Source organism: Nerophis ophidion, linkage group LG21, assembly GCF_033978795.1.
Source record: "Nerophis ophidion isolate RoL-2023_Sa linkage group LG21, RoL_Noph_v1.0, whole genome shotgun sequence".
In the NCBI taxonomy this organism is placed as follows: Eukaryota; Metazoa; Chordata; class Actinopteri; order Syngnathiformes; family Syngnathidae; genus Nerophis; species Nerophis ophidion.
Window position 1 is genome coordinate 22,666,025 of NC_084631.1, and position 23,468 is coordinate 22,689,492.

The 23,468-nt window shown below is 39.0% G+C and overlaps 1 protein-coding gene across 2 annotated transcripts; it reads left to right on the forward strand.

The window, feature by feature from the left end:
* Positions 1-2,812: 2,812 nt before the first annotated feature.
* Positions 2,813-19,872, forward strand: rnf115b (ring finger protein 115b). 2 transcript variants are annotated; one of them, XM_061882180.1, is made up of 10 exons: positions 2,813-2,967; positions 3,093-3,198; positions 8,484-8,542; positions 8,607-8,664; positions 8,741-8,964; positions 13,549-13,617; positions 13,698-13,776; positions 16,578-16,671; positions 18,238-18,353; positions 19,453-19,872. In XM_061882180.1, exons 2-10 carry the CDS (start codon positions 3,118-3,120, stop codon positions 19,561-19,563), a joined length of 891 nt encoding a protein of 296 aa, XP_061738164.1. In that variant the 5' UTR covers positions 2,813-2,967; positions 3,093-3,117; the 3' UTR covers positions 19,564-19,872. The 2 variants fall into 2 exon arrangements, with proteins under 2 accessions (XP_061738164.1, XP_061738165.1); XM_061882181.1 differs by having other exon boundaries at positions 8,741-8,952.
* The last annotated feature ends 3,596 nt before the right edge of the window (positions 19,873-23,468 follow it).

The window sequence follows — 23,468 nt, forward strand, 5'->3', positions numbered from 1 at the left end:
TCCAAATATTGCAAACGTTGGGGTGTGAATCTTTGGGCATCTAATGAGTCTGTCGGGGTCCGATTCCTGGCGTGACGATTCGATTCAAACCAAATCTCGCAATGTATAATTTGGTATAATGCTACTTTTTCAAACAAGGTGAAATAACTGAAAACACGTTTTATATTCTAGTTTCTTCAAAATAGCCACCCTTTGCTCTGATTACTGCTTTGCACACTCTTGGCATTCTCTCTGTGAGCTTTAAGAGGAAATGGTTTTCACTTCACAGGTGTGCTTGAAGCTCGTCGAGAGAATGCCTAAGAGAGAGTGTGCAAAGCAGTAATCAGAGCAAAGGGGTGGATGTTTTGAAGAAACTAGAATATAAAACATGTTTTTAGTTGTACCACCTTTTTTGTGAAGTACATAACTCCACATGTGTTCATTCATAGTTTTAATGCCTTCAGTGACAATATACAATGTAAAAAGGTCATGAAAATAAATGAAAAACGCATTAAATGAGAAGGTGTGTCCAAACCTTTGGCCTGTACTGTATATAACTGTGTATATTTTACCTCTGTTTCAAATGATATATTTTAGTCTGTCCTTTGCCTGTATTTATTTGTGTTGTACAGCCCTTTGTTTTTGAACTGTGGTTGTTTTAAAGGGCTTTATAAATTAAGTAGGTATGGTACACTATATTGCCAAAAGTATTTGGCCACTCCAGTACGCAGAGAGTTTCATGGAATGGGTTTCCATGGCCGAGCAGCTGCATCTAAGCCATACATCACCATCTCCAATGCAAAGCTTCGGATGCAGTGGTGTAAAGCACATCGCCACGAGACTCTAGAGCCGTGGAGGCGCCTTCTCTGGAGTGATGAATCACGCTTTTCCATCTGGCAATATAATGGACGAGTCTGGGTTTGGAGTTTGCCAGGACAACGCTACATTTCGGACTGCATAGATAGATAGATAGATAGTACTTTATTGTGCCGAGTGTGAAATTTGGTGGAGAAGGAATAAAGGTATGGGGTTGTTTTCCAGTGAAAGGAACTCTGAATGTTCCAGGATACCAAACCATTTTGGAAAATTCCATGCTCCCAACCTTGTGGGAACAATTTGGAGCGCGCCCCTTCCTCTTCCAACATAACTGTGCACCAGTGCACAAAGCAAAGTCCAGAAAGACATGGATGACAGAGTCTGGTGTGGATGAACTTGACTGGCCTGAACAGAGTCCTGACCTGAACCCGATAGAACACCTTTGGGCCTTCTCGACCAACATCATCAGTGTGTGACCTCACCAATGCGCTTCTGGAAGAATGGTGGAAAATTCCTATAAACACACTCCGCAACCTTGTGGACAGCCTTCCCAGAAGAGCTGAAGCTTTTATAGCTCCAAAAGGTGGACCGACATCATATTGAACCCTATGGCAGTGGTTCTCAAATGGGGGTAATCGTACCCCTGGGGGTACTTAAAGGTATGCCAAGGGGTACTTGAGATTTTTTTTTTAAATATTCTAAAAATAGCAAAAATTCAAAAATCCTTTATAAATATATTTATTGAATGATACTTCAACAAAATATGAATGTAAGTTCATAAACTGTGAAAAGAAATGCAACAATGCAATATTTAGTCTTGACAGCTAGATTTTTTTGTGGACATGTTCCATAAATATTGCAGAGAATTATATTTATATAGCACTTTTTCTTTAGTGACTCAAAGCGCTTTACATAGTGAAACCAAATATCTAATTTACGTTTTGAACCAGTGTGGGTGGCACGGGGAGCAGGTGGGTCAAGTGTCTTGCCCAAGGACACAACGGCACTAACTAGGATGGGAATCGAACCTGCAACCCTCAAGTTGCTGGCACGGCCACTCTACCAACCAAGCTATGCCGTATCCTACACTTCTCTTTTGTATAATACATCTGAACGGCCGATATGGGCATCTACATCAACTATATGATTTGCCTAAGAAGCTGGATAGGACAAAAAAAAAAAAAAGATTTCTTTTTTATGTGAAGAAATGTTTAGAATTAAGTTCATGAATCAATTACAATCCCTAAAAAGGGCACTTTAAGTTGATGATTACTTCTATGTGTAGAAATCTTTATTTATAATTGAATGACTTGTTTATTTTTCAACACATCTTTAGTTATATTTATATCTTTTTTTCCAAATAGTTCAAGAAAGACCACTGCAAATGAGCAATATTTTGCACTGTTATACAATTTAATAAATCAGAAACTGATTTTCTTCTTTATCTCTTATTTCAACCAAAAATGCTTTGCTCTGATTAGGGGGTACTTGAATTAAAAAAATGTTAACAGGGGGTACATCACTGAAAAAAGGTTGAGAACCACTGCCCTATCGGTTAGGAATGGGATGGCACTTCAAGTTGATATGTGAGTCAAGGCAGGTGGCCAAATCCATCCATCCATTTCCTACCGCTTATTCCCTTTTGGGGTTGCGGGGGGCGCTGGCGCCTATCTCAGCTACAATCGGGTGGAAGGCAGGGTACACCCTGGACAAGTCGCCACCTCATCGCAGGGCTAACACAGATAGACAGACAACATTCACACTCACATTCACACACTAGGGCCAATTTAGTGTTGCCAATCATCCTATCCCCAGGTGCATGTCTTTGGAAGTGGGAGGAAGCCGGAGTACCCGGAGGGAACCCACGCTTTCACGGGGAGAACATGCAAACTCCACACAGCCTGGATTTGAACCCAGGACTGCAGGAACTTCGTATTGTGAGGCAGACGCACTAACCCCTCTTCCACCGTGAAGCCCAGGTGGCCAAATACTTCTGGCAAAATAGTGTACGTTGTCCTTGTTATTTGGCGACACCTGCCGTGCGTAAGGCGAACTGCAACCTACGATGACGTCACGCCTCGGTCCTCTTTCGCGCCTCAATTGTTTCATTTTACAACAACAATTATGAACGCGACGCGAACATTTGGCGACGCGTCCGGCTCAGTGACACGGGTAAGACGACGTCTGATACGAAACGACCGCTGTCACTTTATCTGACGTGATGGCAGCGGGCATTGGCGGGCTGTTTGTTCGCCGACCAGCGTGTTAAATATACTATTTACTACTATCCTTAAAAGGGCATCCAAACGTCAGGGGGGAAAGATGGCGGAGGCCGGAGCGGCGACACTTCTGCAACGATTCTTCTGTCACTGCTGTAAGCGTGAAACACAGCCCACACTCCCGGTAAGTCGTGTTGAGTGTCAATATTACAACATTTCTGCTCTATTACGTGTACTAAACATTTGTTTATAAATAAATATAACTTTCAGACATTTTAGTATTTTATTATTGAACTACCATTGCCATTTAAGTGGAATACTAACACCGTACTTCCGAATACAAACCATACTAAACAGCAATATTTAACTTCCCGAGAGCTTGCTTGTTTTGATTGACACGCGTGACCATATTTGGAAGCACCGGTCCACTTGTTGGCGTCTCCCACAGTGTCCGGTTGTCGAGCATGCAAAAAGACGCAATTGGGGGGGCTGGTCGGGTGTTGTGACACCGTGAAAGTACACAACTAAATTGAAGACATACAAAGTTGTGCAAGTCATGAAAATAACATTTCCAGTTTGACCTGAAAATAGGTTTTTAGCACTAACGTATGCTGTGCCGAATGAAAACATTCAGTCACACTTTTCTAGCAGATCCTATACAGTACAGCAGTGGTTCTCGAACCTTTTTTTCAGTGATGTAACCCCTGTGAAGATTTTTTTGATTCAAGTACCCCCTGATCAGAGCAAAGCATTTTTGGTTGAAATAAGGAGATAAAGAAGTCAAATACAGCACTTTGTCATCAGTTTCTAACTTATTAAATTAAAATATTGCTCATTTGTGGTGGTCTTTATTGAACTATTTGGAAAAATATCTATAAAAATAGGGCTTCACGGTGGCAGAGGGGTTAGTGCGTCTGCCTCACAATACGAAGTTCCTGCAGTCCTGGGTTCAAATCCAGGCTCGGGATCTTTCTGTGTGGAGTTTGCATGTTCTCCCCGTGAATGCGTGGGTTCCCTCCGGGTACTCCGGCTTCCTCCCACTTCCAAAGACATGCACCTGGGGATAGGTTGATTGGCAACACTAAAAATTGGCCCTAGTGTGTGAATGTGAGTGTGAATGTTGTCTGTCTATCTGTGTTGGCCCTGCGATGAGGTGGCGACTTGTCCAGGGTGTACCCTGCCTTCCGCCCGATTGTAGCTGAGATAGGCGCCAGCGCCCCCCGCAACCCCGAAAGGGAATAAGTGGTAGAAAATGGATGGATGGATATATAAAAATAACTAAAAACTTGTTGACAAATAAACAAGTGATTCAATTATAAATAAAGATTTCTACACATAGAAGTAATCATCAACTTAATGTGCCCTCTTTGGGGATTGTAATAGAGATCCCTCTGAACATCTGGATTCTGAGCATTTCTTCACAAAAAAAAAGAAATCTTTAACATCAATATTTATGGAACATGTCCACAAAAAATCTAGCTGTCAACACTGAATATTGCATTGATCCATTTCTTTTCACAGTTTATGAACTTACATTCATAGTTTGTTGAAGTGTTATTCAATAAACATATTCATAAAGGATTTTTGAATTGTTGCTATTTTTAGAATATTTAAAAAAAATCTCACGTACCCCTTGGCATACCTTCAAGTACCCCCAGGGGTACGCGTACCCCCATTTGAGAACCACTGCAGTACAGGACACACCTTCTCATGTCAATGTATTTTCTTTATTTGCATGACTGTTTACATTGTAGATCAGGGGTGTCAAACTCAAATACAGAGTGGGCCAACATTTTAAACAGAACAAAGCCGCGGGCCAAGGTTGAACAAATTAACCTTTTAATAGGGACCCAAACAAGTTTTGCAATAAATATTGAACAAGCAGGGCTTTTATAACTTTAGTGACATGCACAATCTAGTTTCAAATAATAATAATAATAATAATAATAATAATAATAATAATAATACAAATATCAATGGCATATCAAATAAAATTTAAATAAAAATTGTATGCCTTTTTTTCTATTTGCAATCTTCTGAGGTAAATATAATTTTTTTTCAACAGGCTAATAATACATTTGAAAATAAAATAATAATGAATTAACCAAACATTCAAGCCTTGAAGTAGCAAGAGAAAATGCATGAATAAAACGTTAATTTTTGGTCAGTTTGCTGGAAGTTTCCCGGAAAAGTTAGTGCTGCAAGGGATTCTGGGTATTTGTTCTGTTGTGTTACGGTGCGGATGTTCACCCGAAATGTTTGTCATTCTTGTTTGGTGTGGGTTCACAGTGTAGCGCATATTTGTAACAGTGCTAAAGTTGTTTATACGGCCACCCTCAGTGTGACCTGTATGGCTGTCGACCAAGTATGCGTTGCATTCACTTGTGCGTGTGTGTGTGTGTGTGTAAAAGCCACAAATATTATGTGACACGCTGTTAGTATGGAGGAAAAGCGGGCGTGACGACAGGTTGTAGAGAACGCTAAAGGCAGTGCCTTAAATGCACGCCCCCAATAGTGTTGTCCAGGTGGAAATCGGTAGAAATTCGGGAGAATGGTTGCCCTCGGGAGATTTTCGGGAGGGGCACTGAACTTCGAGAATCTACCGGGAAAACTAGGAGGGTTGGCAAGTATGAGTATTAGCGGTGAATGCGGTGTTAAAGCGGCACCGACGCTGTATAACACCATCGGGCCAGCTCTAATGCTAAACTGATATTGCCTCAAGGTCCAAATTAAATTATCTGGCCCGCGGGCCAGAGTTTGACACCCATATTGTAGATTGTCACGGAAGGCATCAGAACTACGACACATTTGAAGTGAAAAAACCCTTTCAGGTGACTACCTTGAAGCTCATCAAGAGAATGCCAAGAGTGTGCAAAACGGTAATCAGAACAAAGGGTGGCTATTTTGAAGAAGCTAGAATATAAAAGATCCATCCATTTTCAGGCATGTGATTTTTCCGTCTTAAGTCGGAATTCCGTCTTTTTTAATCTCGGGGGAAAAAAAATAATTATCGACCAATCAACTACGGCTTAAAATAAGTTATATTACGCCGTAGTTGATTGGTCGATATGTTCCTTGTGACCAAACAGGGCATCTGTTATGAATGATGACGTTATTACCGCCATTTTCCAAATGTAAACGATGTCGATTCTCGAGAGAAAGGACGCTTCACGAGTAAAAGAAATTGACAAACATGTCAAAAATAAGTTTCGATTGGACTGGATGGAATGAGAAATCACTGATACTGTTGGGAAGAAGGAAGTTACGACTTTGTTCGGCGATTTTATTCGGAAAATCGATCGTCCCGGAAAAGATTTGTGCACGTGGTGTCATGATAATATTGACTATGGATCACGAGGTTTCAAGGCTTTGGAAGTACATGCGAAACGCCAAAACATATGAAACAACTTGAAGCAAGGAAAACAAACTTTTCACTTGCTGGTACTTTTGGATGTCAACCGAAAGTGAGCAAACCTTACGGACTTCATCCTTTGTTTACTACGACAACTGCCGTAGACATCGAGAGGAAAGATCCACCCAAACAACCCACTTTAGTTGCAGACAGGGTAGTTAATAATGAGGTAAGTTAAAAAATATTTGCTTGCGAAATACGCATGTTTGTTTTAAATATTATCCAATTATTGCTTTGCGAAATATAAATGTGTTTTTCTAAGTGCGTCTGCCTCACAATACGAAGGTCCTGATTAGTCCTGTGTGGAGTTTGCATGTTCTCTTCATGACTGTGTGGGTTCCCTCAGGGTACTCTGACTTCCTCCCACTTCCATAGGTGCATGTGTTTGCACCTGGGGATAGGTGCATGTATCTGTGTTGGCCCTGTGATGAGGTGGCGACTTGTCCAGGGTGTACCCTGCCATCTCGGTGCATGTCTTTGGAGGTAAACATGCTTTCAGTGGTTTCACCTTTTTTTGTTAAGTACATAACGCTACATGTGTTCATTCATAGTTTTGATGCCTTCAGTGACAACCTACCATGTAAATAGCCATGAAAATAAAGAAAACGCATTTAAATAAGAAGGTGTGTCCAAACTTTTCGCCTGTACTGTTTCTCACATTTAGCTCATTTTCTTTACAGATAAGTTTAAATTTAATGTTGACTCTAAAAGTTGAACTTTAATCCATATTGTAAATCTAAAGCTTAATGTTAAATTTTGTCCGAGATGTACTTCTCTTGCCAAAATTTAAAATTTTGATGTTCTATGTGAGAGATGTAATTCTCTTGCCAAAATTTAAGATTTTGATGTTCTATGTAAATCTTAAATCTAAGCCTAAATGTTAATACTACACTTAAATGTTAAATTTAGGTCTGTCAAATGATAAAAAATATTTCATCAACATGAATTGCAGTTTGTTCATAGTTAAATCAAACCATTAGAACAATATGTAATAACTCACTTTTAAAAATATTTTGATTTATTCAGACAGATTCCCAAGTTTTTTAAAGTAAAAAAATAACCAATATAAACTATAAAGTGTTTATAATGTAATGTAATCATAATATATAACAACAATGTAAGTAAACATTTAAAAGGATATACAGTTGTATTTCTCATTAACATTGATTGATTGATTGATTGATTGATTTAAACTTTTTGCTGTAACTTTTAATTCACACGGCCGTCTGAACGGTTATGTTAGAACGCAGACCTGTGGATGTTTTGAAGGTTTTCTGGAAAATGCGGAACGGAGTTTAGGGAGCAGCAGAAGAGTGGAATGTATTATTTAAATTGGTGTGTTGAAAAACACGGACCACAGTTTTTTTTAAAACTGGATCTGGATCGGCATTTTCCCATGCCTTGCCGATACGCATTTTTTGGCAAATATCGGCGGCCGATCCGATCCAAATATCGGATCGGGACAACCCTAGTAGAGACACATGTCGAGTTATGTACTTAAAAAAAAATTGTGAAATAACTGAAAATATGTTTTATATTCTCATTTTTTCAAAATAGCCACCCTTTGCTCTGATTACTTCTTTGCACACTCTTTGCATTCTTTTGATGAGCTTCAAGAGGTAGTCATCCTTCCATCCATCCATCCATTTTCTACCGCTTATTCCCTTTCGCAGGGCCAACACAGATAGTCATGTGAAATGGTTTTCACTTCACAGCTGTGCCTTATTGGGGTCGATTAGTGGAATTTCTTGCTTTATCACAGGGGTTGGGACCATCACTTTTGATGTGAATGAGAAGGTGTGTCCAAACCTCTGTCCTGTACTATATACATATGTATATGTATTTGATTACGATTAAAGAGCTAAGATTAATTTATTAAAATGTATTTGTACAAATCAAATCCTTGAAAATCTTACCCCTAATAGTTACCTGATAATCACTGCTGTTGGGTAAAAAAACCCCCACCTGTTTATTATACTGAGATGATGATCTAAATGCTGGATTATGTGTTTTGATCAATATTTGCATGTGTATCTTTGTTATAATTTCTTTCCAAGGACTTTGTCTGCCCGAGTTGCAAGTCCGACTTCATTGAAGAGGTAGCATACGACTCCAGGTACAGAACATTTTTCAGTTTGAATTTTTTTTACTCTAATACTGAAACCAATATCCATGTCCAGACTTCTGGAGAACAGCCCATCAGAGAGCAGTGAAGATTCCAACTCATTGTTCTCAGAAGTAAGCTTTCAATATGAACAATATTTCAATATTTCTCCTCGGCTTTGACTCGCTCTTTCTCTGGTGTGCCTCCAAGTTATGGCAGCTGCTGTTTATGGAGCGCTCCGCTCTGCTGTCGCACCCGCCGTCCTCAGAGTCTGAACTTGACGACAGCGAGCAGTTACTTAGCGGCCAAAGTCGCCTCCCTCTAGTATCACCAGGCAATGCTGAGGTCAGAGAACTACAGTTGCTCTACCAGCCTGAGGAGGAGAGGTCACCCCGGCTTGAACAGAGGCCTGAAGTGGAAGGGTGTGTGACATGGTAGACAACATCATCATGATTTTGTGCACTTAGCTTAGAGCAAGTGATTTGTATTGTTTATTTCACTTATAGATGTGCAGGTAGACTGGGGAAGAAGTATTTAATATCCTGCTGTTTTTGCAAAGTCCAGAATTTTATGGTAGGGGTTTTCTAACACAGAAGAATCCAGAAAAAAAAAAATAATAAAAAAGGCTACACATTTGAATGACCAAAATGCCTGACTAACCGGCACTGACCCCCACAGACCTGGTACACCAGGCCTAAGCAATTATTTTTGATAGAGTGGGCCAAATTTTGAGAAAAAAATTGTCTAGTGTATCTGATTTTTTTTTTGGAACATGAATCATGTCTGATGGAATGTTAAAAACCAAAGGACAGACCGCCTTAAAAAAGTGGAATTACATTTTTTTTAGTGAATGAGACACCCAGAATGTATATGTAAATAAATAATGTGGGATTTACAATATTAACGATGGCCTATAAAACATTAAATATTGACAACATAAGAATGTCACACCTCTCAAGCTTCATATTTTACAATCAAGCGAAACGCAACAAAAATGCAACATACAGCGAAATATGAAAGCAAAATTAAAAAAAACCCTACCTACAATGTGATATATCTAATACATCACTAAGCTTCGGAACTTTATAATAAAAATCTCCTTTCGCATCTGTCTATGACACCCGCATTTCAGTTTGGCCACTCTGGCAACACTCTGTGGAAACACTCCCCACACACACTGCTTGGTGTCTCGTCTGAGCTGCTATGACTTAGATGACCATAGTAACTAGTATATCATGCAAAAGCTCGGATTCCAACTATTGAAATAATTTGTATAGTTCAAGACTTACAGTAATTTGAAAACATCACTGCACATCTTAATGGCAGTTACAGTTTGGAATTTAAAGGTCTACTGAAACCCACTACTACCGACCACGCAGTCTGATAGTTTATATATCAATGATGAAATTTTAACATTGCAACACATGCCAATACTGCTGGGTTAGTTTACTAAATTGCAATTTTAAATTTTGCGCCAAAATATCCTGCTGAAACGTCTCGGTATGATGACGCGTGCGCGTGATGTCACTGATTGTAGAGGACATTTTGTTACAGCATCGTTCCCAGCTATTAAGTCGTCTGTTTTCATAGCAAAATTCCACAGTATTCTGGACATTTGTGTTGCTGAATCTTTTGCTATCTGTTCAATGAACAATGGAGACATCAAAGAAGAAAGCTGTTGGTGGGAAGCGGTGTATTGCGGCCGGCTTTAGCGACACAAACACAGCCGGTGTTTCATTGTTTACATTCCTGAAAGATGACAGTCAAGCTTTACTATGGAACAGAGAGGTCAAGCGGACACTGTTGGATTGGACCACACACACAAATTAATTGACCCATCAAATATTGACCCAGGTCTAGTTACAGCATTATTCCAAAATTAAATCAATTTTTGTCTTCAAAATTCTACAGACTGTACTCCATAATTACAATGGAAAAAGTTTATTTTATTTGTAGATGTATTAAAAGTAAAAAAAAAAAAAAATTGTTTACAAAGGTATTCACAGCCTTTGCTGAATACTTTGTTTATGCACATTTGGCAGCAATTACAGCCTCAAGTATTTTTGAATACAATGCCACAAGTTTGGCACACCTATCTTTGGGTAGTTTTATCCATTTCTCTTTGCCCATTCTTCTTTGCAGCACCTCTAAAGTTTCAACAGGTTGGATGAGAAGTGTTATTTTTCATCCGGGAAGTCTGTACATTGCTACATTCATCCATCCCTCTATTCTGACTAGTCCCCCAGTTCATTGCTACATTCATTTATCCCTCTATTCTGACTAGTCCCCCAGTTCCTGCCTGGTGATGAGCGGTGCCTGGTTTCCTCCACACATGATTCCTAGTATTCACGCTAAAGAGTTCAATCTTTGTCTCATCAGACCAAATAATTGTTTTTTCCATGGTCTGAGAGTCTTTCAGGTGCATTTTGGCAAACTGTTCACTAAGAAATGGCTTCCTGCTGGCCACCTTACCCTACAGGCCTAATTAGTGAATTGCTGCAGTGATGATTGTCCCTCTGGAAGGTTCCTCTCTCTCCAAAGAAGAATGCTGTAGCTCTGACAGTGACCTTCCGGACTAGACTAAAATGAATGCAGCAATGTAAAGAGACATCCTGGATTAAAAACCCAACACTTCCCATTCAAGCTAATGGAGCTTGAGAGGTGCTGCAAAGAAGAATACGCGAAACTGCTCAAAGATAGGTGTGCGAAGCTTGTGGCATCGTATTCAAAAATAATTGAAGCTGTAACTGCTGCCAAAGGTGCATCAACTAAGTATTGAGCCAAAGTGGTGAATACTTGTGTGTATGTGTTTTTTTTTTTGTATTTAAAAAGAAAAAAACCTTTTCACATTGTCTATACATGGTGTATTTTGTGTAGAGTTTTAAGGACAAAAAATATTTTGGAATAAGGCTGCAACTTAATGTGGAAAAAGTTAAGAACTGTGGATACTTTCTGGATGCACTGTACCTTGTTCTCCTAATACCAACTCTTTAAGTTGATAATAGATTCCTCACAGAAACCGTGTCAAACAATCAAACTTTGCCACCACTATGGGCAAGACCAAAGAGCTGTAGAAAGATCTCAGGGGCAAGACTGGATGAGGCTACAAGGCCACATATGGTGCAATAATTCAGATAGGGAAGAATACAAGTTAACAGTCAATCATGCTTGCTCTGTAGATCCATGCAAAATTATCATCTGGTGAAACCCAGCAGTAGTATCCTTACTGTCAAACATGGAGGTGAAAACAATCTGATATGAGTTTGTTTCTCAGGCCAAAATCCCTCCAAAGCAGTGGTGGATGCTGGTCTTTCAAGGAGGGGAAGCTCAATTTCAGCCTACATAAAACGTCCTGGTTTATTTATACGTAAAATTCTACCCTCCATTCCTTTTTAAGAAAGTGATCTACGATCCTGTCGTACCAAGAAGGCATCTTTTCCAGGGATATGACAAGTGTCCTCTTAATGGCCTACAGAGTAAGGCTGCTTAAACGACCTTTGCCCATAGTGTTGAGCCGATTTAAACAGGAAAATTTCCTCTCTACACCTGCAGATGTAGCTCCAATCGTTGCCACTAATGACAATAGATTGTACACCTGTGTGCATTATAAATGTATGTTTTTCAATTAAAAAACAAAAAAAAACATTAAAATTATCTGCCATTATGTGCAGCTTGCTACCTAGCTAGTTCGCTACCCAGGACTGGCGCGAGGCTAGTGCGAAGTGTGTCCGCCTGTCAGTGCTTTGAGACGGTGGAGGGGCTCAGCAACTTCAGAGTGAAAGAAGTCAGTCTCCAAACACAAAAAAACACCAGAAATAGAAGCTCTATTTGTCACTAGTCGTTTTTGACAAAGAAAATGTCGCTAGGAGGGTCAGGAAAGTCTCCGGTTTAACTCAGAACAACAGGATGAATATTAAAAAATGTTCCCACGGACGTTTACAACACAAGATCGCTGATTCGCTCATTTCACTGTCAATCAAAAAGGGAATCAGCCTTAGACAGATCATCCAATCATCATGCAGAAGTTGAGCGTCCGGGCCAGGCGAGGCTGCCCACTGCCTCATAGACCCCGAGAGATGCTAAATGTCCGATGGGCGGGACAAAGCCTAGCATTTATCCAAAGAGTGCGTTGCAGCGCATATTTAGTCAATAACATGTACACACAACACTATATATTGAATCACTTATTTTTTGACATTTTAGGGGAAGCTGGGCTTCCCTCAGTCTTGGAGCATTTGCCACTGCTCCAAAGGTGTCTGCAACCCTGGTGACCCATCCATCCATTAATTTTCTACCGCTTGTCCCTTTTGGGATTGCGGGGGGATGCTGGAGCCTATCTCAGCTGCATCTGAGTGGAAGGCGGCATACACCCTGGACAAGTCGCCACCTCATAGCAGGGCCAACAGATAGACAGACAACATTCACACTCTCATTCACACACTAGGGCCAATTTCGTGTTGGCAGTCAATCTATTCCCAGGTGCTGTCTTGACCCCTCTGTGTTCTTTAATTCACATGTTGTATTGGGATCAAATACTTATAAATGATTGTACAACCTTTCAATATTTGGATTTTCTTTTTTGAACAATCTGTCTCGATTTGTTAAATCTACCCTAAATATTATGGTCTGTTTATCTTGTTTTAAGGGTTTACATTAAAACAGCAAAATACGTATTTCCCCACTGTGCATCATTCTGTCTTACATTGAAATCCGATTAATGTGCAGCCAAATAAGGCATCTGAGTAAAAGTACTCTTCACTGATAACATTTTGCATACTTTGTGCCACATTTCTATGTACTGTAATACATAGCATTTACTAAAAATAATCAAAATAATATATATGATAAAAGATGAAAGTTCTATACCAATCAATATACAATTTAATCAATGTAAATTACCTGCGTAAAAAAACATGATCTTATTTGCCTTAAGCAGCATTTGATTTGCTCATCCTTCCGTCACATCCAGACGTGTAGTTTTGATGCATGCGGCACTGTTCTGTTTTTGCCCTTTCAAGGATCGTGGAGCAGTTTTTGGCCGATTTATTTACGAGCAACAGAAACCCGGGTGCTGCACCAGTTGCCTTGTAAGTTTCACTTCATATCTCTTACTCAGGATTTCATCTCATACCATCTGTCTTCCCCTCATGTTGTGTGTCCATCATAGTTCCAGCATGCTGCAGTTGTACTCCAACCCAGCAGATTATGCGTGGGGTCAGGGAGGCCTGGACACAGTCATTACAGAGGTCAGAGTCTCTTTATGTCTTCTCTCTACCAGCTGGGTTTACTATCTATAAAAGTACGTGTGGAAGTCTGACCTACTATGTAAAACCAACTTTTCTTACCTATTGGTACCTGTTTTTGTGTATTTGGAAACAGTATAAGACCTGAACATTTTAAATCAAACCATGGAGGCATGGTGGAGATATTTATAAAACAATCTTGCTTTTCTTCGTTCCCAAATTGTGACGTTTTTCCCGCGTGTGACATCAATGGATATCTTCATTTATGGTAGAAATTTACCCACAAGACTGCCAAAAATCTATCAGATTTAGAATCAGAAATACTTTTTTAATCCCCGAGGGGAAATTTAAATTTTTAGCACAATCCCACTGAAGATCAGACAAACATTACAGGGAGACAGAACAGGATCGCTGACATGTCACCCAAGTTCCAGCACCCCTTACAAAAATGTGAGATGCAGGTAAACAATAGGTGGTGATCAGTCTAAGCCTGGGCCCCTGGAGAGGCAACAAAGCAACCAAGAGAGCGGATTCCACTCTCGGCCAGTGTCCAGTCCGCATGGATGAGCGAGTATACGTCCAAGGAGAGTGAGGTGTCAATACCTGTTCATTCAGCGAAGACACTGTGAAACTCGTCCTTCCCGGCGCTCAGTCCTAGCTTTGTAGCCCTGTCTCTTCATCCGCATCTCCAGTCTCTCCAAACGGACTCTGGTGTGGCAGAGACCCAGTAGCAAGTCTACATGGCCAAAAGGCTCCCAGGAGGCAGATCCAAAAGTCCACAAAAACAGCAGAAGTCATGAAAGTGCCACCCCTTGTCACACAGTCCCAAAGGGTTCCTAAAAAAGCTAAAACAGGCTTATAAAAGTTAACGTATGCACACCTTTATGCTATTTAAAGGGAAACTTCATTTTTTTCTAAACTTTTACCTATCATTGTGAGCTACAGATATATGTTGCAGTGATGTCCTACTTAGTCCGACTTCACCGCTCAAAATACCGTAATAAATGTCACCACAAGGACACGGCTGGAGATAGTATACAGAAACACACTTGCACGCAACTGGACATTGACCCCCTCAACGGTGTACAAAAGGGTCTATTTTTCGGCGCATTTATTAACATTCAATAAACCCGCTTCAGCAAGTAAAACATATCTTACGTCGTACTGTCAGAATTAAAAAATTTTAAAACAAATGAAACATGAAAAATTAAAGAAATAAAATATTTCAACTCACAATTTGTAGAACCCATCCAACGCCTTATAAGCCAGTAAATGTATTTCCTTTGCGGGAGCGCGCACCGCTCGCTAAACCTGCAAGGCTTGGCTTCGGCTGTCCACAGCGGATTACTAAGTGTAAGACAAACACTTTATCTTCGTGGTTATTGTACCGTTGAGTTTTCTGTGGTTTTCTATGGCTCGTATGGTTCCGGTGCCACTTCCTGTTTTTGCAACTTGTGATTGGATCCCAAGTGAGTATCCAATCACAGCGCAAGGCCAACTAGAAGGCCTTACTGACAACAACTCATAATCTGATTGGCGATCGCAATTGTCGATAACTCTATGTGTCGTTTCACTTACAGTGCAAAGACGCCCGCAATGTTGAGTCTGAAGGCTGCGGGCAGATTTGGTACAGCATGGCAACATAAGCTAGTTGAACTCTGTTTGAATACAAACTCAAAACTAAAAACAACTGCATTGGAAGGAGCATAATATGACATGAAGAGAATATGAATACTTTTAGATATTTATGGAACCTTAATAAAAATAAATTTTTATCTTGATGATAGGGCTTCACGGTGGCAGAGGGGTTAGTGCGTCTGCCTCACAATACGAAGGTCCTGCAGTCCTGGGTTCAAATCCAGGCTCGGGATCTTTCTGTGTGGAGTTTGCATGTTCTCCCCGTGAATGCGTGGGTTCCCTCCGGGTGCTCCGGCTTCCTCCCACTTCCAAAGACATGCACCTGGGGATAGGTTGATTGGCAACACTAAATTGGCCCTAGTGTGTGAATGTGAGTGTGAATGTTGTCTGTCTATCTGTGTTGGCCCTGTGATGAGGTGGCGACTTGTCCAGGGTGTACCCCGCCTTCCGCCCGATTGTAGCTGAGATAGGCGCCAGCGCCCCCCGCGACCCCAAAAGGGAATAAGCGGTAGAAAATGGATGGATGGGATGGATGATTATGATTTCTGGTTATGTTAGGCCAGCAGAGAAGGCCCTTGCTGGCCCCGACGGCACACCACCACTTATTTACATAGAAAGATTTTGTAAATGGTAATTTACATACCTCAGTTGTTTCCAAAGGGTGCCTTTATTTCTCTGTTTTTTTTTTGTTCCTTCTTATGCAGTATATTTGGTTAGTACTTATTTTTCTAATCAGCCTGACCTAAGCTAAAGTTTTATATGTTTAAATAAATAATCTTTGTGATTAAAACATAGTTTCATATATTTTGACAACGTTCTAAACTGTAAAGTCGGTTAGATATGATTATTTAATACAATTAAAACCGAGAGTAAGATTACTAATTCAGTGTTAATATTTGAGTGGGACCCAGGCCCCTTTGTAGTGGAAAAGTTGTTCCTGGGGTCAAAAAGGTTAAGAATCCCTTTCAGCAGATGCTGAATATGATTTTTACCAAATATGATTGAGGCCTGATCGGGATACGATATCTAATTCATAAGTATCTGAATCAGTCCTCATAAAAAAAAAATGAAGTGGAAAAAACTGCTTTTTCTTTTTGATCCCTTCAGGACCTTCTTGTTTTGTACCATTGTCTTAGAAGTGTAACTGTTTGTTGTTGTCACCTCAGTTGTTAGGACAGTTGGAGAATACAGGTCCACCCCCTGCTGAGAAGGACATGATCTCATCCCTGCCCACAGTCTGTATCTCTGAAGAGCAAAAAGGTGGGAATCCTATCATGACACAATGTGTGATTATATTATTCCTCTTACATCACAACAAGTAACAGAAACTTGTTTGTAAGCATATGATATTAAACCTACCATTATATTTCTATATAATCGCTTGTATAGAGCAATGATGTGCCACTAAACATTCAGTGACAACTTTGTCAGCGCCATGAAAGAAGACTTGTTTGGCTGTCTTCACTTGAGCGATGTAACATTTTATGACACATGTTAACTTGAGCAAGTGTGCCGCGTGGGTTTTGACTTTGTGATTAAGAGTTTTTCTACAATTCCTTTTATAAAAAGTTATCTTAACTGGTGAGGAGCGATCGCATTAATTATGTAATTCATTCTTTTTTGAGCGAGAATACCAACGTGTTTATTTTGTATTCTTTCTATTGATTTATTTGATGAAAGGCGACATTTCAGTGTTTCCCACATGGCATGCCACAGGTTTTGACTTGGTCTTGGTCTGGAATTTTGCCTATCCTATCATTCACAATCATTATGAAAGACATGCTGAGTGGTAGAATTTTTTTTTTTTAATCCACTCTAAATATTAAATGTATGTGATTAAAAAATCTGCTTATAATGGAGCTATAGGAGCTGTTCAATTCTGCCTATCGAGCCCTTCAAAAACATCCAAACACCTCCATTAGGATTGTATATGATGTAAGTACATATGTAATGTATTAACATGTACATTTATAGTAACATTTACTATCTACGTAGTTTTGTCCTTTTAAGCATACTCGGCGCATTATATTAAAAAACGCATCATGTTTGCTTTTTTTCCCTGTTTTTATCACTTGTTTTCTGCTCCCTGCAGACTTTATGAGAGCCAACAAACATAATAAAATATAACTTACTGTACAATGTCTGCTGTCATTAGGATGCTGACTGCTAGGACATTCATATATTCCCATTTATTATTTAATGCACTTTTTATTAATTTACTTTACTTAAAAAGGTGATGTTTGTCATACAGTACATTCCGAAAGCAAAAGTATTAAAAATAAAAAAATCAATTCCTTTTGAATATGATGCCACAAACTTGGCACCACACCTATCTTTGGGCAAAACATACGTGACGAGGATGGTGGAAACTGGCGATCGAACCAGGAAGCCTCAGGTTGCAAACTATAAGTTGCTACCCAAGAATGTACAACCATTCTTCTCAACAAAACAGGAGAAATATAACACAGGCAAATCTAATTGAAAACATTCGTAAGCACATACAGTACTTAAGACCTTTAGCATATCCGTATGTAGAATTGAATTATGGGATGGATTAAGCAAATAAATCAAACAAAGCATTATTGATTCAGTTTAAGAGATTGTTCAATCTACAAGTGTTTACAAAGTACACGTAACAATTATAAACATCTTAAACCTTTTTTTTTTTTAGATAATATTTATCAATGTATTTGCGTACATACTTATGTATATTTAATTAATATCTGTTTTGTTACAAACACAGAACAAGGAAATAGAATTTGGGAATTATCACACTCGCACAAACAAGACTTTGCTTCCATAACTTTCTTTCCTGCTGTCTTGCAGAGTGCAGACTGGAGTGTACGGTTTGTAGGGAGGAGTATTCATCTGGAGAACGTGTCAAGAAGCTGCCGTGCCTCCATTACTTCCACAGTGAATGTATAGTACCTTGGTTAGAGCTGGTAAGGAGGGCTTTGGGTCGGGTGTAAAGTTTTAGTCATGCACTGTACTGTCGGTCTTACAACAAACACAGGATTTTTATTTTTTTTAATAAAAAAGATAATCACTGGAAATGTGCTAAAATCACAACGATTTCATAAAAAATAGAATAAAAATGCTAATATGAAGCATAATGGTACATGTATGGTACCTTGTGCAGCTAGTTAAATTTGAGTAGCTCACTAAACAGTAGGGCTGTGAATCTTTGGGCACCACACAATTTGATTCAGAATCGGTTCTCCAGTCAAACAGATTCTCGATTTAAAATCAATACTTTTTTAATAACATTGGCTGCCAGTTCTATGATTAACTACATTCCTCTATGAAATAAATAAACAGCTCTGATAAATGTTTATATTACTTAAATGAAAATTGGCTTTGTTTAAATACAATTCTAAAAAAATGCAGACAACCGAGGAGGCAGCGTGAAGGTACAAAGTATTTAATGACAAAACAAAAAGGCGAGAGCAACAGGGAAGTGTTCTGAAAGCATAGGGGAAGCTATGCACAACAAAAACTAAACAGGCTACATACAAAGTAAACAAAAACAGAACGCTTGACAAAAGCAAAAACTTGCGATAGATGTCTGAATGAATGCACGACAGAATGCGTCCACAAAATCTGGACTTGACAAGACCATTGAATGAATTATTTCACGACCATGAAAGAAAGCATCCGCACAACTCAAAAAGTCTTGATTACAAACGTAAAACAGGTGCAAGGACCAGAGCTCAAAGGAAGGCATGAAGCTGCTGCAGGAAACGAGTAAATGGGCAGTAAAAACTACAAAATAAGAGTGCAGGACAGGAACTAAAACACTACACAGAGCAAAATACAAAGACATTCAAAATAAGGCATGGTCTGGAGTAATAGATCATGACAAGAAGTATCCAACACTTTTCTTTTCTAAAGAATCTGCCAGTAGATAAGTACATCTACATCAACAATATGATTTGCCTGAGCGACTGGACAGGACAGATTTAATATACAGTACAGGCCAAAAGTTTGGAGACACATCATTCAATGGGCTTTCTTTATTTTCATGACTATTCCCGCTCCCAGCACGACACCTGCCCAGTGTGCCGGAAAAGCCTGGAAGGTGTGGACAACAGCCTGATCCCCCAAGCGTCACCGTCTCCAGAAGGTCGCTTCATCAGCACAGAGCATCAGTAGAGGCAAGCCATCAAAAAAATCTCTACCTCCTTGAACTGTCACTCTTTTTGCACATCTTTGCTAAGGACTCCTCCTTTCCTACACACCACATTGCTCAGCAAACATGTTGTCACGACGACAACAATAAAGCGCTCTTGTTTCCAAGTGCAGCCAGTTTTTACGATTCCTGGATTTCACAGATTGGCAATTAAGACTTATTAATGATGACTTTGGATAAGACAGGAATATTGCCCATATTTTCCACCTGATCTCAAGCAGAATCACACTCTTCTGTTTGGAAAAGCAATTATTAAAGTAACGCTCTGGTCACTTCTTGTCCCTTTCATCGGTTTTATATGTACTTTTTGCAGGTGCCTTTTCAAAAGTCTTCATCTTCTTGTCTCATAAGGATTGTGAACAATAGGCAAAATGGGAAAAAAGTGCAGTTGCCCTTTACAACAAACAAGGCAGAGGTTTTGCCTAACAAGTATATTTAATATTTTACCCACTAATTACAGTTTAAATATAGGAAAATAAAACATTGTCCTTTAATCAAGTGATTCTTTGGCGTACCACTAGATAGTGCCTGGATACCACACTTTGAGAATCCCTGCTAGACAATTCAGCTAACATGCATGTTTTTGGAATGTGGGATGAAGCCTGAAAGAAAACCCACACACAAAATGAACATGCAAAGATGAGTGTGGGGCCAACATGCTAACCACTTGGCCACCGTGCTACATCGATTATTTTTTTAATACAAGTGAGTGAAACCGCACGTAAACAAAAGGTGAAAAGGTAACGTTTGGCTGGTGAGCCGGGTTATGCAAAAAATAATGTGGGATTATAGTGAAAAGCCTTGATGAAGAGGGTGTAAATCAAGTTGACCACTCGGCTATCAGTGACTCACAAAGGTGTTAATAAACAACGTTGTCACACTCTGGCAGCACTGCTTGCAGCGTGACCCAGAGACTGAAGGCAAAGTGCAGTTAAAAATGTATTTGGTGACAAAAAAACAGAAATGCAGATGGAGGTGAAGAGCAGAAACACTTGAAAGATAGATTGCTCAAAAGCCAACATCTGGAAATAAATAATAACACAAAAAAAATAAAGTGCTCGGCAGGATGTAGTACAAAATACAGGAAACTGCAATATCATGCCCACTAAAAATTGCTGGATTATTTTGATAACAAAAGGGACATGCGGTAGAAAATAGATGGATGGATGGATTTTTGTGTTGCTAGTGTTGGGTTAAATTTTGGAGTTATTTTTATGAAGAGCAACTCATTTATTGGGTTATAAGGGTATTATTTTAACTCAATTTCTGGGTTTTCACAATTTATGAACCATTTTTGGGTTGTTTTTCAATACGTAATGCATTTTTGGGTAAAAGGCTTTTATTTTGTTTAAAAAGGTTTTTCTTGAAGGGAATTTTTTTATGGATTAATCTCATTGACATTGTTTATAATAACACATTTTATGTACATGAAAATATTTGAGCACGCTGTATAAGACTTTAATATGACCATGCATGGCAATATTTGTAAAAAAAAAAAAAAAATGTCGCTCATATCTTGCTTTTGAGTATATTTTAATGGAATAAAAATGATTTTAATCAGTAGTTGGGAAAGAGTAGGACAAACCAGTAAAATGTTTTAACCAACTAAAGTTAAAAGTACCAATTGTGATTGTCAAACACACACACTAAGTGTGGCGAAATAATTCTCTGCATCTGACCATCACCCTGGATCACCCCATGGGAGGTGAGGGGAGCAGTGAGCAGCAGTGGTGGCCACGCCCGGGAATCATTTTTGGTGATCTAACCCCCAATTCCAACCCTTGATGCTGAGCGTCAAGCAGGGAGTTAATGGGTACATTTTATAGTCTTTGGTATGACTCGACCGGGGTTGGAACTCACAACCTACCGATCTCAGGGCGGACACTCTAACCACTAGGCCAGTGGTTCTCAAATGGGGGTACTTGAAGGTATGCCAAGGGGCACCACGTGAGATTTTTCAAAAATATTCTAAAAATAGCAACAATTCAAAAATCCTTTATAAATATATTTATTGAATAATAATTCAACAAAACATGAATGTAAGTTCATAAACTGTGAAAAGAAATGCAACAATTCAATATTCAGTGTTGACAGCTTGATTTTTTTGTGGACATGTTCCATAAATATTGATGTTAAAGATTTCTTTTTTTGTGAAGAAATGTTTAGAATTAAGTTCATGAATCCAGATGGCTCTCTATTACATTTGTTTATTTTTCAACAAGTTTTTAGTTATTTTTATATATTTTTTTCCAAATAGTTCAAGAAAGACCACTACAAATGAGCAATATTTTGCACTGTTGTACAATTTAATAAATCAGAAACGGATGACATAGTGCTGTATTTTACTTCTTTATCTCTTTTTTTCAATCAAAAATGCTTTGCTCTGATTAGGGGGTACTTGAATTTAAAAAAAAAATTCACAGGGGGTACATCACTGAAAAAAGGTTGAGAACCACTGCACTAGGCCACTGAATAGGTGAGTATTGGATCATGAAGCGCTAAATTGCGTAACCTGATAGTTCGGTTGGGAATAACCCAACATTAAGTTATCATAACTCAACTTTTTGGTTAAAGAATTCAACGCAAAAGTTGGGTTAAAAAAATTAACCCAAAATGTTGAGTTGAAATACCTCAAACAAGGGGTTTGTCCTTCTCTTAACCAGCAGTTGGGTTAAAATTGGGTTATTTTTTAACCCAACGTTTTTTAGTGTGTAGGATCATGACAGGAATTTACAGGGCACAAGAAGCGCGGGGCGCATGCTTCAGCAATGATCGTGGACGGTGAGCACAGGACGTCTGTGAATTGGTTTCCACAGAATTTGGTGACTGTGTTTGTAAGTATAAATGCAATTGTTTTATGTCAGTTTTGTCTTGTTAAAATCTTTTGTTGAACAAGAGTAAAACAATGACAATGCAAAATCTAGTTTGCCTCTCAATGGCTCGTCCATTGTATGTTAGGATTAAGCTAATGACATAAGAGCCTACCTTCACCCTGTATGATTGTTGGGGGTTTTTCAGTATACACCAAACTGTACAGTTGATTTAACATGATTCTTATATGTATTTGCACCTTTACTTTCCTTTGTGTGCTCAGTTTCACAATAACTTCACTGCGTAGACGACCAATAAACAACCTCAAGTATGTTTTCTCATCTCTAATCAGAAGGACTGTTCACCTAGATGCCAATGATCAGGTAAGGCAGAAGAATATCTAAATCCTATGCGGCCCGGGAATGAATGATTAATGGCCCCCCGGATGATATTTGATTAGTATTAGAACCGACCCACAGGCCACAGCCGCCTGCTACTTTTTTGCAAACCCCAATAATCCATCAGTGTTGGCGCTAGGAATTTTCAAAATGGGGTCCCATCAAGTCATACAAATGGGGTCCCACTTTTTTGTAACCGTTTTAAAAACAAATGTTAAATGTCATCCTATTATGATGATAATGTTATCCATTATGCTGTTATATTTCACATTCTATATTGTGTTTTGGAAAAAGGTTTTCATAAACGATAGTTAATTCATTAAAGAAAATATATGCAAAAGAAAACGTGTATGCATATGGAAATGTATTCAGTTATAGACATTTCATTCACTTTTTCCTTCATAGAGGTAAACTTTACAGCTGCCGGTATTTAAAAAAAAAAAAAAAAATTATTGTAATATTTTCAGAATGTGTTAGGTCTATTTCTGGCCAAAGTAAGACAAAGCAAACAATATGAAGTTGTCTTTATTTTTTAGTTTTAATGCTGGGATTTTAATAGTCCGGCACGCGTGTGCCCAGATTTTCCTTCATGCTGGCCTTCAGCTAAAATTAGTTTGACACCCCTTATCTAAATAAATCAAGGGTGTAAAAATCGCAGC

What these genes read in the sequence shown, in the direction of transcription:
- rnf115b (XM_061882180.1), top strand. Translation starts at nt 3,118, where the DNA reads ATGGCGGAGGCCGGAGCGGCGACACTTCTGCAACGATTCTTCTGTCAC. An exon ending in GTGGAAGGGTGTGTGACATG is followed by an intron (nt 8,965 to 13,548) that starts GTAGACAACATC and finishes TGCCCTTTCAAG; the next exon opens with GATCGTGGAGCAGTTTTTGG. An exon ending in TATCTCTGAAGAGCAAAAAG is followed by an intron (nt 16,672 to 18,237) that starts GTGGGAATCCTA and finishes GCTGTCTTGCAG; the next exon opens with AGTGCAGACTGGAGTGTACG.